The 16176-nt window shown below is 36.5% G+C and overlaps 1 protein-coding gene across 1 annotated transcript; it reads left to right on the top strand.

Moving 5' to 3' along the window:
• Positions 1-9836: 9836 nt before the first annotated feature.
• On the top strand, positions 9837-12144 carry LOC103402893 (amino acid transporter AVT1I-like). Its single transcript, XM_008341672.4, has 3 exons — positions 9837-10167; positions 10699-11306; positions 11602-12144. The coding sequence occupies exons 1-3, from the start codon at positions 10050-10052 to the stop codon at positions 12112-12114; spliced, it is 1239 nt and encodes a 412-aa protein (XP_008339894.3). The 5' UTR covers positions 9837-10049; the 3' UTR covers positions 12115-12144.
• The last annotated feature ends 4032 nt before the right edge of the window (positions 12145-16176 follow it).

Genomic DNA, 16176 nt, shown 5'->3' with positions numbered 1-16176 from the left:
GAACTATTTTTAACTCTTCAAGTTAAAGATGACTTAAGATATAACAAGATGGAAATTAAGGGGTTTAATGATGGATGGTGAGCGAGCGAAATCCATTAGTCCATGGTTTATCTAAAATTTATTAGTGTGTTTAGCCCACACACCATGTTGGGCCATACCAACAAGACATATAATATCCCAGCATCGGGCTATCCAATTGCTAGGAAAATGATTAAAAACCCAAAACCATCCAATTTCACCATTTTAAGACCATCTCCAACCTTTGGGCTAAAAGCCAAATTTTTTAGCTCGGAAAATTTGGCTTTTAGCCCAGAAACATCTTTTCTGCTCTAACACTTCTGACTTAAAGTTTTAGCCCGGAATTATTAAAGAATGAACTTAGGCTAATTTTTTTTCTTAAATCAAATTTTTTTTAAAAAATAAAAAATATGTAGACTATTGTAAATTAATTTTATGAACATTTTAATCTAAAAAAATTTAAATTCCGATAAATATTGAAAAATCATTAAATTTTTCACAAAGTGTGGAATAATAAGTACAATAATTATTGAAGACATCTAGATTAAATAGAAACAATAATTAATAAGACATAAATTTAATAAAGTTCATAAACCACATCATAAACAACATAAACTTAATACAAACAACAATTAATAAACTTAATTAATAAAGCACATAATTCATACACTACATAAACTTAACAATCATATCCACCATCTTCACTTGGTGATGGACTTCGTTGAAATGTTGGGATATAGGGTTCAGAGGATCCATCATCTTGAAACATACTCCTTGAGGCAGACTTTCGCATAATTTCCTTTTGCTTATCACGTAAGAATTTCTTCCTCTCTGGAGTGTATTTGCTGAGGTCCTTCATCATGAATTCAATTTCAAACCTATTTTCCTCCCTATCTGAGGTTTCCTTCATTTGCAAACGCATTCAGGCCGCTTCTTCTTGGCGAGCGCTATGAGTTTCGTGCAATTTTGCAATTCCTGTAGCAAAGTCTCTACTCGTCGAATCATGGGACTTCCCTTTTCTCTTTGCTTATCTTTTCCTGGGGGTCTTGGTAAAGAAGGAGATGAGGTCATTTCATCGACACCTTCATTTCTCGGTGCGGCTTCACGTTGAAATAGTCTTCCCCATTGTTGGTCTGCATCGGTTGCCCACCTCGGACAGTCCTTGAGGACGTCCCAAGCATGTTGCAACTTAAAAACTTGATTTTTTGGTGTTACTCTTGTCTTGTAAATTTCCATTGCTTTGTCACCCTATGCAAAAAATACATAAAAATAATTAGTTGCAAAATAATATTATGTACATAACAAATAAAATATCAAGAAAAAAACTCACAATTTCTATGGCGCTCCTTCCACTAGGCATGTCAACCATGGCTCTCTCCAAGCTTCCCTTTCATAAAGTGCATGCTTTGTTGATAGTCTTCCATCGATCATAAACACCACCACTGTCCTACCCTCCGCCGTTGCAGTTTTCTTGAAACTTTGCAATGATTTTATCCCACAAAACCTTTTTATTTTGATTTGTGCCAACTGCACCATCTTCGCTAATAGAAACCCATGCCAAGCATAAAGCAACATCTTCCTCACAGGTCCAATTACGACCTCTAACATGCTCTCTTGCCATGTTGAACAATTTGGAAATGGAAAGAAATTGTAGAAAGATAAATTAGAAGAATTATAGGAGAAAATTGAGTTTTGTGTAGATGTTTGAACAAATACATAGGTATTGTTGAACAATAAAAATACATGACGTATAAAAAAATAAAGCCCATACAAATTGGGTCAAACTACAAGGTAAAACAAGATGTAATCCAGCTCAACAAAAATGAGGATGGGCTTTACATACATCCATAAATAAAATAAAATAAAATATGCATTTCCCTACAAAAGAGGGAAGAAACATACAAAATCAGCAGCTCCCCCATTTTCTGCAACAAAAAGAAAAGTGGAGTCAGTTTAAGAGAAAGTGGCGAAAAGAAAGGCCTATATCCTCCCCCACGTAAGAACTCTGGAAACCTCCTAAGATGCCTATAAATAGGCATCAACCACAGCAAAAAAGGGGAGACAGGAAACGAGAGAGGAGACCCTGCAGAAATCAAGAGAGAAATTAGGAGACAAAGAGAACGTTGCAGAACGACGGTGAGGAACGGACGACAAAGAAGAACAAAGAAAGCAAGAAAACGAAAGGCACAAGGGGTGCACACGGCAAAGAACATCAAAGTACCCAAAGGTGCAGCTTTTTGCAGGATGAATAAAAGAGGAACTTGGCTTTTCCTCTTTCACCGAAGCCAGAAGGATGGGATAACTTCCCCAGGGCAGCCAAAAGATAAGAGAAGAAAAAAAATCTCTTTTCCTTCTTCTACAATCTTGCCGACAACGGGTAAAGTAACCCACCCCTTTTAATAGGGGGCGTTGCTTTGAAAAAACCCAGTCACCACCCTCATTTCAAGTTCCCCGTGACACCTCCTCTCTCTCTCTCGGCCGAGCAGCGCCGAGTCGCTGACTACCAGTTTATTCTTCTCCGGCGGTTCCAAACCAGAGTATAAAGCCGCAGGCCTCTGGAAATCTGCAACTACAAAAAAAAAAGATCAAATCCAAGTCTCTCAACAGTGGCAGCAGGATCAGACCACCAATACCAAACAGAAGACCAAAAGAGGAACGCAGCAGTGCAGTGCTCACTTGCCCTCGTCCTCTTCTTCCTTTGGCCAAGCAACAGCCATGTCGTGATCTCTACCCAGCAAGTTCGTCCTTGTCGAGAAGAAAAATGAGCAGTTTGTGCCGCTGCAGTTAGTCCCATGAATTTCTTCGGGGTGGTCTAAACCACCCCGTGAAGTTCCAATCAAACCTGAAAGCTCCGTGAGAGTCCTGACGCCATGCTCTGTCTTCTCAAAGTTGAAGATGTCAAACACTGCAGCAACAAGCATGAACATGGAAAAACAACAAGAATCATGGACCAGCAACAACGAAATCAGCCGAAGTCTTCCTGCGTTACAAAGGGTGTCAGAATGACGCCAACTTCAAACACCAGCGGGAACAAAGATTGCTCTCAGGTCACTAACGGAAGAGAGAACACAAAGGGCTGCTCAGGCATCTAGAAGGTTTGCAAAGGAAAAGTAAGTAAAATTGACAAATGCTACAAAACAAAAGGGCATTTCACTTGCGACGAAGAATCGGATACTTAACCCACGATCAAGTTCTCAGGTTTTGTTTGCTCTACAAAGAGCAAAGCTTGGATATTAAATCCCACAACGGCAAAACTCAGGTCATTAACCTCCATGAACGTTTCGTAAGTGTTAAATCCCGCAAAGTATTTGGGTACAAAACTCATGCAGTTCTTGGATGCTAAATTCGTCTCAAACTCAGTTTGGTCTCTTCTCACAGCTACTGATCACAGTAGGCAATCCAACAAAAACATGAGAGATGAAAAATAGCAATGGTGCTCTAGTACCTGGTAAAGTTGGCGAGCTATTAAGTGACTTTGCATGCATTGATCACTAGTTTGTGCCAAATAAAAGCAGAGTAGATAAAGGAAAGTGTGGACAAAAAGTAAGTTACAAGTGGGAAAAACACACCCCCATGTTATTCACGTGGTTCATTCATTCGTAAATATTTACAAACTACACCGGTTTGATTCTGTTAAGGATACGTAAGCAGTCTAATATCAAGTTTTAGACGCAACCGTGAAACCGAAACGAATCCCTGGTTTATATAAACTAAATTCACTTTTGCTGCTTTGAACATAACCCTTGTGGGATAAATCCTGTGAAGGAACGGAGGAAATATTCGGAGGAAATATTTTTTTTTTCCAAGCATGATTCTCTACAAATTTGTTAGAAGAAAGAAGCTGCAAAGGAAAAGGAAAAAACGAGTTTAAAACTCAAAGGAAGAGAAGAGATTCAGCCAAAAATACAAAAGAGGCTTTTGTTACATCAAAAGTAAAATTTAAAAATGTTGATGTGGTCTTCTTTCCTTGATAACAGGAAAGCCACTCACGTGGAGTACAAAGGAAAGTCATGGTTCCCCATCTAAATTATGGATTTTGTGAAAAGCATGGAGACAAACTAACAGCATTCCCAAGACAAAGGAAAGACAAGTCAAAACTAGTCTTTGTCACAATAAAAAAGATCCAGCTTTCATGCTTTCAAAGTCCTATTTCAAATAGGATTGAATTCATACGAAACCTATTAGAGAAAGAAAGGGCAAACAAAAAGGAAAAGTAAAATTAAACATGGAGTAAGAAATGGTACCAAGCTAAAGTCAAATGCCAAAATATTAGTGGGTTTATCAGAAATAAACCCGTTAATTTTTCTCTACGCTTAAGTGGCACAAAACCACTTTAAATGGGACAAAGCTGCCTCAAATGGCTCAAAGCCGATTCAATGGCACGAAGCCGTATTAAATTCTGATGGCACGAAGCCGCGTCAAAACTCAAAGGCATAAAGTCGCTTCAAAAGTCATTCAAATTAATGAACTACGCCGGTTTAATTCCGTTAAGGATACGTAGGCAGTCTAATATCAAGTTTTAGACGCAACCGTGAAGTCGAAACGAATCCCTGGTTTATATAAACTAAATTCACTCCTGCTATCAAATACCAAAATGGTACGAAGTCGAAGAAAAGTTTTCAAAGGGCACGAAGCCTCGCCAGCATGAGCTGAAACTGCATAAGGCACTATGCTCCTCGCCCGCATGAGCTAAAACTGCACAAGGCATCAAATTCAAATAAGTACCAAATCCATGAACTACGAGTGACTTGATCCCTCAAGAGGGTACGTAGGCAATCTAGGATTCAACCTAGATGTAGTCACAAAATCAAACAAGCACCAAAATCCTCAAGTTACATTTTATTCGAATTGGAATCAAAGGGTATTTCTTTCCCAAAAGGAAGGTTGTAATTAATAGGCGCGTAACCTAGAATGGGTCGAACTCGAATTAATAAAACCCTCTTCGGAAAATTGAACGAGGGTGAAATTGTGTCGAGTGAATTATTTGTTTACATATTATGTACAATTTTTGCTCAACAGGTATTTATAGAGTTTTTGGGTGAATTTTGAGTTAAATAATTTTTTTTAATTATTTTAGCCGTTGAATTTAAATTTGGGCCGTTAGATCTTTTTTTTACCGTTAGATTTGATTATATTCAATCTCAACCGTTGGATTCAATGTATTTTAAAATAACATATTTTTTAAAAATGTAATTTGAATCTGGACCGTTGGTTGATCCAACGGTCCTTAAATGCTGGCCGTCTGATTTTGAAAAGAATCGTTGGGCTCGGGTGAGTGGCCGACAAGGCCCTGACGCTGGACCCACTTCCTGTCGGGCTCCGGTTGCAACTTGCCTGCGTGTGGCGCGTGTGCGAGTCGGCGGGCCGAGAGTGGCCCAAAACGGGGCGAGTCCACGCGTTTGGGGGGGGGGATTTGGCCCAATTTTAGCATTCCCCTTTTAGCCCAATATTTTAGCTTGGGTTGGGGGGTGTTTGGGGGGAATTTTGGGCTAAAATTTTGGCTTTTAGCCCAGGTTTGGAGTTGGCCTAAAGTATTTACGCCCCAACAATCCGAAATTCGAAATCCGAATACCATCGAATTGTATGGAATTCAATTCTTCTAAATTTTCAAGTTGGATTTCAATATTTACGAGGATCCCACCTAGTGTTTGAATTTTAAATATTTAGTAAACACCGAAATATCTCGTAATTGAATTCAATTTTACTTTTTTATTTTGATTACTCATGCTTAAACATGCCATAAACTCTATAGGTTATGCTTATGGTCTCGTTTATTTGTTCAAAAACACATGTATTATTTTTTGTGTTATAATATGAATAAAAAAAATAAGATTGTACGCAATTGACACCTATGTATTTTTTGTGTTAAAATACTAAATATCATTGCTTGTAAAAAAAAAAGTATTATAAATTGAATTAAACTCTAATATCATATGGCGGTGTTTCGAGTATACGCCAGAAAACTTCTAGTGGAGAACCTTGAGGTGAATATAAGGGGTCAGACATAAAACAAATTTATCACTTCTCATCTTACTATTTTGACGGGAATTGAAATAAATTAGTTTTTATTTAACGCAATATTTTAATTTCTCCTTTAATCACATCTTGAATACAGACACCAAACTGTGACTAAACCTGAATATTTTAATCGTGACATATATTTTTTTTTGTCACATTCCTTTCAAATTCTTTACAAAAAGTTTGAAAATAATAATGCATATTCCATGCAATTTCTTTTAAGTCTACAAAGTAGAACCACTGATCCACGTCCATAAATTTTATTTGCCCAAGCAATCAGTTAGGTTTGAGAGTCTTTAAAGGCTGCATAAAGAATCTGTGATGTGTGCCCTTTCTCTGGGTAACCAAAAGAAGAAGAAGTTAGGTTCCCTGAGATCGATGTTTCCAGTTTTAGAATCTTTTCATGATTCATACCAAATTCATTACGAAACTTAGATGGTGATTGATTATGATCATATGTAAATGGTGATGGATTATGATCTCTAACGTCTTCATGTTATCTATACATGCAAGCGTATGCATATGCATATGCACTGGGGTGGATCCATGTAAGGATAGAGGTAGTCAGCTGATCCTCTCAATTGTGCCAAACCTTCATGGAAGACCTGGTTCTGGCCCTTTGAAAGTTTTAGCTGCCCTCGCAAATTGCCGGCAAATGCTTTGATAAATTGCCTCAACGAAAAATGGGCAGGGCAGGATATGATCGTGTGCGTACTAGTTTCAGCGCGCTAGTGTTTTGTTGTTGCTACGCAGTACCCCCAACTCATTTTTCTCCTTCTAATACGCTTGATTTTGAACCTTTGGTTCAATTCACTTACAAAAAAAAAAAAATTGATTTTACACAAGAGAAACAGACCGATATCTAATCATACAGACCCCAAAGCCAACTAAAATTTCCAATTGCACTCAATTCTAATGAAATTATGAATAATGGAGTTATGTTTTAATTTCAAGGCCATTATTTAGGTAAGAATGTTTGTGAACTATTACGCATATGACCCTCCGAATATTTTTTTTCGGATACGCCTTTCATGGAAGCACCTTTATCTTTATTCATGTTCTCATATTTCCACTCTCTTTATACATGTTATTCATGTATAATGCTATGCAAATGATGACAATACCACTAGATGACTTGACGCTTCGAAACATCGATCGATCATGGGAAACATTTAAAAAAGGAGTGGCACACTTAAATAAGATGTTTATTTGTCTATTGGAAAATTAAAATTTATACCTTCACCAAAAAAAAAAAAATGTATACAAATCTAATATTAGACTACTTTTTTTAGACATAGGTGTAACTACATTAGTTAGAGCAAATGTGCTTCTTTTGTACACCTGCGTTCAAATCTCAGTCTCAAAATTTGGATCACTTGTATCAAAAGTCTATTTAACCATTATTATTTCAATCCAACAATGCCCCTCCCTTACCCTAGGGTTCACTGTTAGTTGTCAGTACTTTTTTTAGATAATTTCAGTATAAATATATCGAATTTGGTTGAAAGCAGGCGAGCTTTTTTCACATTTAAAATTGCAGAGGTTCAATCTTTAGCTAAGGTAAATAATCGTTTAAATGAGTCATTTCAGACATACGTCCCAGTTATAAAGCAATAGGTGCCAATATTGTAAAGAGGAAATTGTAGTAATAGTCCCTGAACGTTAACCTAATTGGAAGAATGGCCCCTTAGTTAAAAATTTATGATCATTGGTTGCCCAACTCATCAAAATGTGTAGTCATGGTCTTTCTCATCAACTCCTCTAAAACTTTTGTCAAAATGAGTCACGTGCTACGCACGTAAGGCTGAATCAAGGTGTAAATATGGAAAATCAAATGAGAACATTGTAGCAAATTAGCAATGTCCCTCAACTCTAACTCAATTTTAGCAATGATTTTTCCAACATGACTCATTTTGATGAAAGTTTTGATGGAGTTGAAGAAAATAACCATAACTGCACGTTTTGATGAGTTAAGAAACCACCGATTACAAATTTTTAATTAAGAGACCAATGCTCCTATTGTTCTTTCTATAGTGCAAGACCTGTGTGCCCAAGAGCATCATCCACTTACTAACACTAAAAGCAATCCATTCCTAGGAAAGAAATTTAAAAACAGTATTCGTTGACCATCTCCAACCCTGGGCTAAAAGCCAAATTACCCCCCAAATTACCCCCCCAAACACTCTCCAACCCATGCTAAAATTTTAGGCTAAATGCCAAATGCTATTTCTGGGCCAAATACCCCCCAGCTTTCCCCCCGGGCTAAATGCGAAATGTTTATCGGAATTTAAATTTTTTTAGATTAAAATGTTCATAAAATTAATTTACAATAATCTACATATTTATTTTAAAAAAAAATTGATTTAAGAAAAAAATTTAGGCTAATTTCATTCTTTAATAATTCCGGGCTAAAATTTTAGGGTAGAAGGGTTGGAGCAGAAAAGATGTTTCTGGGCTAAAAGCTAAATTTTCCGGGCTAAAAAATTTGGCTTTTAGCCCAAGGGTTGGAGATGGTCTTAACAGAAAGCATATGTTTTTCTTTGCGCCTTAAAATTTGCACAGAACATGCACACTGATTATGTTTAAAATATTCTTCTGTGTTAAACAATTTTAATTACCTTTAAACAAAAGCGTTGAAAAGGGCATGTGTTCCAGTTTGATCGTGAATTAAGATAAAACCAGGAACGTGGAGAGTGGATTTTCGGGTTGTGCCATTTTCATGTGTATTCATAATTATTTTAGAATGGGAACTTAATGGATGTTGACCAAATTAGTGATTTGATACTTAAGAATATTAGTCATCAAATGATGCTAAAGAGAGTTAAAATACATATCAGTACATAATAAATATAAAATATCGACAGTTTTACATTCATGTTGCATCTAATTTTCTTTCTGATTCTAACGGGGAGTGTGAATATATATATATATATATATATATATATATATATATATATAAGGAATAAAAAGGAAAAAGATATGTTTAAGATAGAAGAATAAGCTTATAAAAAATGTTAAACTCGCCATTGTTTCCCATGAAAAGAACTTACTTGACAACCTAAATACTTTTCTATATGGTAAAATTTTGTTATAATCAACTATCTTAATTTGGCTGGATATCTAGATCAACAAGTACGTGTTGTTTTAGGTCGAATAATAATTACATGATTGATGACGTGAAATCCCTCCAATTGATAATTGGAGGACAAAACTAATGTCATTACTAATTTTTTTAGTGTATGAAAAACACAAGAAATACGCTGAAAAAAAAAATCTAATATTGGTGTTAGTTTTATCTATAAAGAAATACAATTATGGTCCGTTATTGACATTCTTAGAAATTCTATTTGCAAGAATATTCTATAAATAAGAGAAGTGTGGAATAACTTTTACGTATGAGTGCCAATCACAGCTCCAAACTCTTATTAATGATATCACAAATAATGCATGATAAAAAAGGCATACGTCTCCTCTCAAAATGGACCCTCAGGGAAAGTAAGCTTAATTTCTTCCACATCAATGTTTGTGACATGTAAGTGGGTTTCCTTTTGAAACCTTTAGCAACATAGGCATGTGATTTTCAACCATTAATAAATTCCAAATATTGCAAGCTGCCTAGCTAATGCTCTCTTTAATTTATGGATAATGTTATGAGACAAAATTTTTAAACTAAATTTTGTAAATCAAATTATTTGTTTGTTGATAATTGAATTGTTACTTAAGTGTTAATTAATGTATTTTTTTCCTATTGATGACACATCATTTGATTTGTAAATTTAGTTTATAAATTTGGTCGTCCTAACATGATCCTTAATTTATTGGTTATGATGTTTGTTTGTGTGGCTATCTACTCATCCTCACCATCATCCTCCCTTTTATTTTTTCCAGGAACAAATGATTTGTTATTGAAATTCATTCATTTCTGGCAATGCTGGTCAACTTTTTGCACTATATATCTGGATATCCCTTGCATTCTCATTGGAACCAAAGTTTCATAGTGGGCAGCAAAAAAAATGGACTGCCTTAAAGCAAAGGAAATTGAGAGCCAAAACCTACCCTCACAGGAACCAACCAATTGTGGAGGCACAACATTTTGCAGAACATGTTTCAATGGTCTCAACACATTATCAGGTAAAGTTATCTCTTTTTCCTTTCTGTCATACCATATTTTTTATTTTTTTAATTACGACATACGTAAATTAGGTCAGATGGTTAGACCAGCATGTATAACCTCTTTTGCTCAAAACATTCTTAATCACCACTGGCGGAGCCACATTAAGGGCTACCTTGGGCTGTAGCCCAGGTAGTTTTCGGTAGAAAATAAAATTTTACATGTAATTTTTATTGATTTTCGAATGTAGCCCACCATATATTTAGTCACTGATTCGAATTCTCTAGGTTTAATGATATAATACAATTTACAAACCATCTATTTTTCTCACATCCTTTTTCTCATCGCTTCTTGTACATGTACAAGTTTGAATTTATTTGAATAACGAAAAGTTCTTGGCTCATCTTGTGAAAATTTTCTTAAACTAACTGATACTGTAACAAATATAGTATCAAGTTTCTTTGTTTATAAAGATTTAAATCTTTAAGCTAGCCCACCTGATGAAAAATTTCTAGCTCTGCCATTGTTAATCACGTTGTTTAATTCTTCAGGAGTTGGGATTCTATCAATTCCATTTGCACTTTCTGAAGGAGGGTGGCTGAGCTTGATCCTTCTTTTCCAGTTGGCGCTTCTTTGTTGGTATACCGGGTTGCTTCTACAACGATGCATGGACGGGAATCCGCGGATCAAGAGTTATCCCGATATTGGAGAAGTTGCTTATGGACAGAAAGGAAAACTCACCATCTCCATTTTTATGTACCTTGAGCTGTATTTGGTAGCTGTTGAGTTTCTAATACTAGAAGGTGACAACTTAAACCAGTTGTTCCCAAGCATGGGGTTCAACATGGCAGGCTTCAAAGTTGGAGGCAAACAATGCTTTGTTTTGCTCACTGCCCTTGTAATTCTGCCAACTACATGGCTGAAGAATCTGGGATTGTTGGCGTATGTTTCTGCCGGAGGGGTTTTTGCTTCTCTTCTTTTGGTTGCTTTCGTGTTTTGGGTTGGCACAGTTGATGGTGTAGGGTTTCATGAAGGAGATGTTCTTCTGAATTTCAAAGGATTGCCTACTGCTGTGAGCTTGTACCTGTTTTGCTATTGTGGCCATGCAGTTTTCCCCACATTGTGCAATTCCATGAAAGATAGAAGCAAATTCTCCAAGGTCAGTATTTTCAAAGTGCGGTTAAAATTCAGGGAAACATGCGCACATTGACAATTTTTTAAGACCAAAAAAAAAAAAAGTTGTGCTAGAGGAACACTTAATTGGTATCTAACTAGAGGAACACTTAAGCGGACTATAAAGAGGCATTAAACCGTGATTCACGTACGGCTTATTGTCTGTTTAGTCTCCTTCAAGTTGATTTTTGATCAAAAATTTGTAACGGGTTCTTTTGTGTGCAATTTTCCTGAAATCTTTTGCACTGATCTGACCATGTCCATTTCCCCCCTCATTGCAGGTGTTACTTTTCTGCTTTGTTGTAAGCACCATCACCTACGGATCAATGGCGGTTTTGGGTTACTTGATGTTCGGACAAGACTTGAAGTCTCAAGTCACATTAAATCTTCCAATACGAAAAATTAGTTCAAGGATAGCAATTTACATTACTATAATTAATCCCCTCACAAAGTATGCAATTATAATCACTCCAATTGCTGCTGCTATTGAGGATACACGCCCTTTTCGCAACAGCCTAACTATTAGCATCTTCGTGCGAACCTTAATTGTAATTAGCACCGTAATTGTGGCATTATCCATTCCTTTTTTTAGCTACCTAATGGCTTTTGTCGGCGCATCTTTGAGCGTGACGGTCTCAGTCTTGCTGCCGTGCTTGTTCTACCTTAAGATTAACGTTGCTGCTCGGAGATTTGGGTTCGAGTTGGTGGTAATTGTTGGGATTATGGTTATAGGGTCGTTTGTTGGCGTAGTGGGTACGTACACTTCTGTGATACAAATTGTAAGACAATTCTGAAATCATATATTGGAGCATTTTAATTAGTAACTCTGATAAACTTCTGCAACAAGTAGAATTTTCACCACGATTCTTTTCCGATTTTCTGCAATTATGCAGAAGCACTGTTGACGATGAATTATCGTTCATGACGTTCAAATCCGGATCATGGCTTTTAACTTTTTACACTGCTTTACTAATAATAATTTACACTACAAAAATATGAGCACTGCACACAATAAATTATTTGTGCCCTTTGAGGTAAAAAAGCACCAACAATTGTACTCATAGACCAATAGCAACAGTGCATCAACTATATTTCTATTTGTGCCCTCTATAGGCATTGCCTTTGATGATAGCACACAATAGGATGTTTTGTGCCCAAAGGCTAAGCACAAATAGGGGTTCTTTTGTGTCTCAATTCTGACAATTCTGACAACACTGACTTTTCCAAAGGCTAAGCACTATCAGGTCAATTCCTCTCTTTTTTCTCTCTGTCATGCCACGTTAATTTTTAACTTTCTTAACAAACGTAAATGAGTTCAGTTGGCTATTGAGCATGTATGAACCCTATTAGTCCAAAACATTCTTAATTGCCTTGTTTAAGTTTTAAAGAGTTGGGATTCTATCAATTCCATTTGCACTTTCTGAATGAGGAGTTGGCAGTTCTTTTGTTGGTATGCCGGGTTGCTTCTACAACGATGCATGGACAGGAATCGGCGGATCAAGAGTTATCCCGACATTGGAAAACTGCTTATGGGCAGAAGGTAAGACTCACCATCTCCATTTTTATGTACCTTGAGCTATGTTGATGCGCAAAACTAGTGAAGACTTTAGAACAACGTAAAGTGTCAAGTTTGTAATTTTCGCTCGGTTGCTCCGGTCACTTAGTGATGATGGTGTGTAAAGAGATAGAGATAGGGAAGCAAACACATGACGTACGTGGTTCACCCTAAATTTAGCTATGTCCACGGAGTAGAGGATTTCTCATTAATATTACATAAATACATAGGTTCAAGCATAATAATCATTAGTGGGTTCTAATAACTAGTTTAAGTACAATAATGACATTTGCCATTTGTAGAGAATGGTCTTCTTTTATAGTTGAGGAGAGTCTCCAGCTTTCATCCATGGTCGATGTGGGACTCTAGGAGCTTTATTCTTATGTTGCCACGTGTCGTGATGGGATTGGCCTCCTGGGTGAAGAAAACTCTTGTGCTTCGTTAGGGGTGTCTCAGCATGAATCCCTCAATGGGTCCTTGAACGTATGAAGTTGACCGGTGCTTGATAGTTTCGGGATTGTTCAAGTATAATACAAACAAGCTATATTTGGTAGCTGTGGAGTTTCTGATATTAGGGAGTAACAACTTAAACCAGTTGTTCCCGTTAATTACGATTAACTATGCTCTTCCGGAATTAAGACGAGCATCACTGTTGATCTTCAAGTGCAACAATCATGTTAGTATGATTGCAATGACACACCTGAACATGCACCCAAGAAGGCCGCTTAAAAGTGTCACATTGCAATCTTAGTACCATTTCTTTTTTGAACAAACAATATTCTACACTAAATCATGGACATTCGAACTTAAGAACATAAAGAGAAGCGCACGGCTCTAATCAACTTACAATTCTGATTTCTTTTGCAGGTCATATTTATGTACACAATGTTCAGTTTGTCTTTAAAAATTTAACATGAACCATTGAATGCATCGAAATCAAACATGGTGACACCGAAAAATCCCAGAAGGCACTGAGAGAAAGAGAGATGAATCGGCAATGTTCCTAAACCATTACAATGTAAAAGTTCTTGTCCATCAGAATTTTCCTCTCGTTTTGGATAATGCGATACTCTAAACTACTGCAATTGTGCAATTGTGAAGTGAGAATCCAACCAGATTAATTATCATAACATATATATAGCTCTGCCAAATTGCAGATAACCGCCAACTCATGTTACCCAAATTAACACTCGTAGAGATAACTATTACACATTAGACACAACGCATGATTCTTTAAACAATCACCCGTGTTTACAAATATTCCATACACGGTAATGGTATATGACTTTTAAATTGGACAGAGACATCGGTTCTCTCCATTTGTCTTCACACTTGGAAATTTGGAACTATTTGATTTGTAGTTGAAAAGAATATCAGGGAATTAAGAGATCTTGTATGTGTTTATAAGCAATTTGACTATTTCTTATATAGTGGATAGGATTTTTAGAACCTACGAAAAGAAGGTTAAAATCACACAAAATACTTGCAAGAGAACAAGGTAGTTGTAGTATAAACGGCTCAAGCAAGGTCGTTTTTCACAGGAATTGAATGAATATTTGGTGTTTAAAACCAACTCTTAATTAATTATTTAAAATAGAGTTTGGAAAATATTGATTTTGAGATTTAAAATAATAAAAACGAATTTAAAATAAAGACAATTAAATAAATCAACTAGAAACCAATTTAAAGAAAATCAATTTGTATAAGCCCTAGAATTTGTTAATGTAGACTGAGGAAGATCGAAGGAGAAGATCATAATTCAAGAAATAGAGAGAGAGAAAGAAAGATTTTAGAGAGAGAAGCTGCAAACTATTATATTGATCTTTTTCTTAATCTCAAAGTAATTACAATGATGTATTTATATAGAAGACTAACTCTCTAACTAACTATCTAACTAAGGTTAACAACCTTTGGACAAATGGCATGATCCTAGAAGGTTTACAACCTTTGGACAAATGGCATGATCCTAGCCACTGTCTATATCCTTACATACCCCCTCAAACTCATGAGTGGATGATCCGAGCATGAGGTTGAAACAATGAGACTGAAAAAGATGAGTACTAAGGCCCTTAGTTAAAATATCTGCAAATTGTTCTTGAGAGGAGACAAACTGAACACATAGTTTCTTCTTAGCAACCCTTTCACACACAAAGTGTACATCGATCTCAATGTGCTTCGTGCGTTGGTGTTGAACCAAATTAAAGACAATACTATGGCAGAAAGATTGTCACATAAGAGAACAAGAGGAACAGTAGGCTTGAGATGCATAAATTTCAGCAACTGTTGAATCTAATCAAGCTCAGCTGATGTAGTAGACATAGCTCTGTATTCTGCTTCCGTTGAGGAACGAGAAACAGTGTTTTGTTTCTTGGAGGACCAAGAAATAGGGTTATTGCCCAAGAAGACAACTAAACTAGTAGTTGAATGCCTATCATTGGGATCACCAGCCCAATCTGCATCACTAAATGCCTTCAGTATTAAATCTCCTCGAGTATAAGAGATGCCAACATATAATGTCCCCTTTAGATACCTCAAAATCCTCTTTACAACTGTAAAATGTGACACCATTGGAGATTGCATAAACTGACAGACTTGATGAACTGAGAAGGCAATGTCCGGGCGAGTGAAAGTGAGGTATTAGAGGGCTCCAACAATACTCTGGTATGCTGTTGGATTATTATAGGGAGTGCCATCATCTTTAACCAACTGATTGTAAGGTAAACATAGGGTGTCACAGGGCTTACAATCTACCATCTCAACTTTCTGCAACAAATCCAGTATATATTTGGACTGAGACAAGAATAATCTTGTAGCAGTTTTGAGAACCTGAATTCCTAAAAAATAATGGAGCTCCCCCAAGTCCTTGATGTCAAACTCAGAGGTTAAAGAGTTAATCACCTGTTGAATAGCTGAATGAGAACTGCCAGTAATAATAATATCATCGACATAAAGTATGAGTACCACAATGTCACTACCAACAATCTTAACAAATAAAGAAGAATCAGCATATGTGGATTGAAACCCAAGAGTGGGAAGAAAGCTTGTAAATCTGCCATTCCAGGCTCTAGGAGCCTGTTTCAATCCATATAGTGACTTGTGTAATTTACAAACCAAATCAGGATGTACAGGATCTCCAAAACCAGGAGGTTGAGACATGTACACTTCTTTATTTAACAAACCATGCAAAAAAACATTCTTGACATCCAACTGTCGAATAGTCCAATTGCAGTGAGCTGCCAAGGCTATAACTAACCTCACAGTGGTTGGTTTAACCACGGGACTAAAGGTTTCACCATAGTCC

The sequence above is a fragment of the Malus domestica genome, chromosome 16, assembly GCF_042453785.1.
Source record: "Malus domestica chromosome 16, GDT2T_hap1".
Taxonomy (NCBI): Eukaryota; Viridiplantae; Streptophyta; class Magnoliopsida; order Rosales; family Rosaceae; genus Malus; species Malus domestica.
The sequence above is the reverse complement of the archived record's forward strand: the minus strand, read 5'-3'. Positions and strand labels throughout refer to the sequence as shown.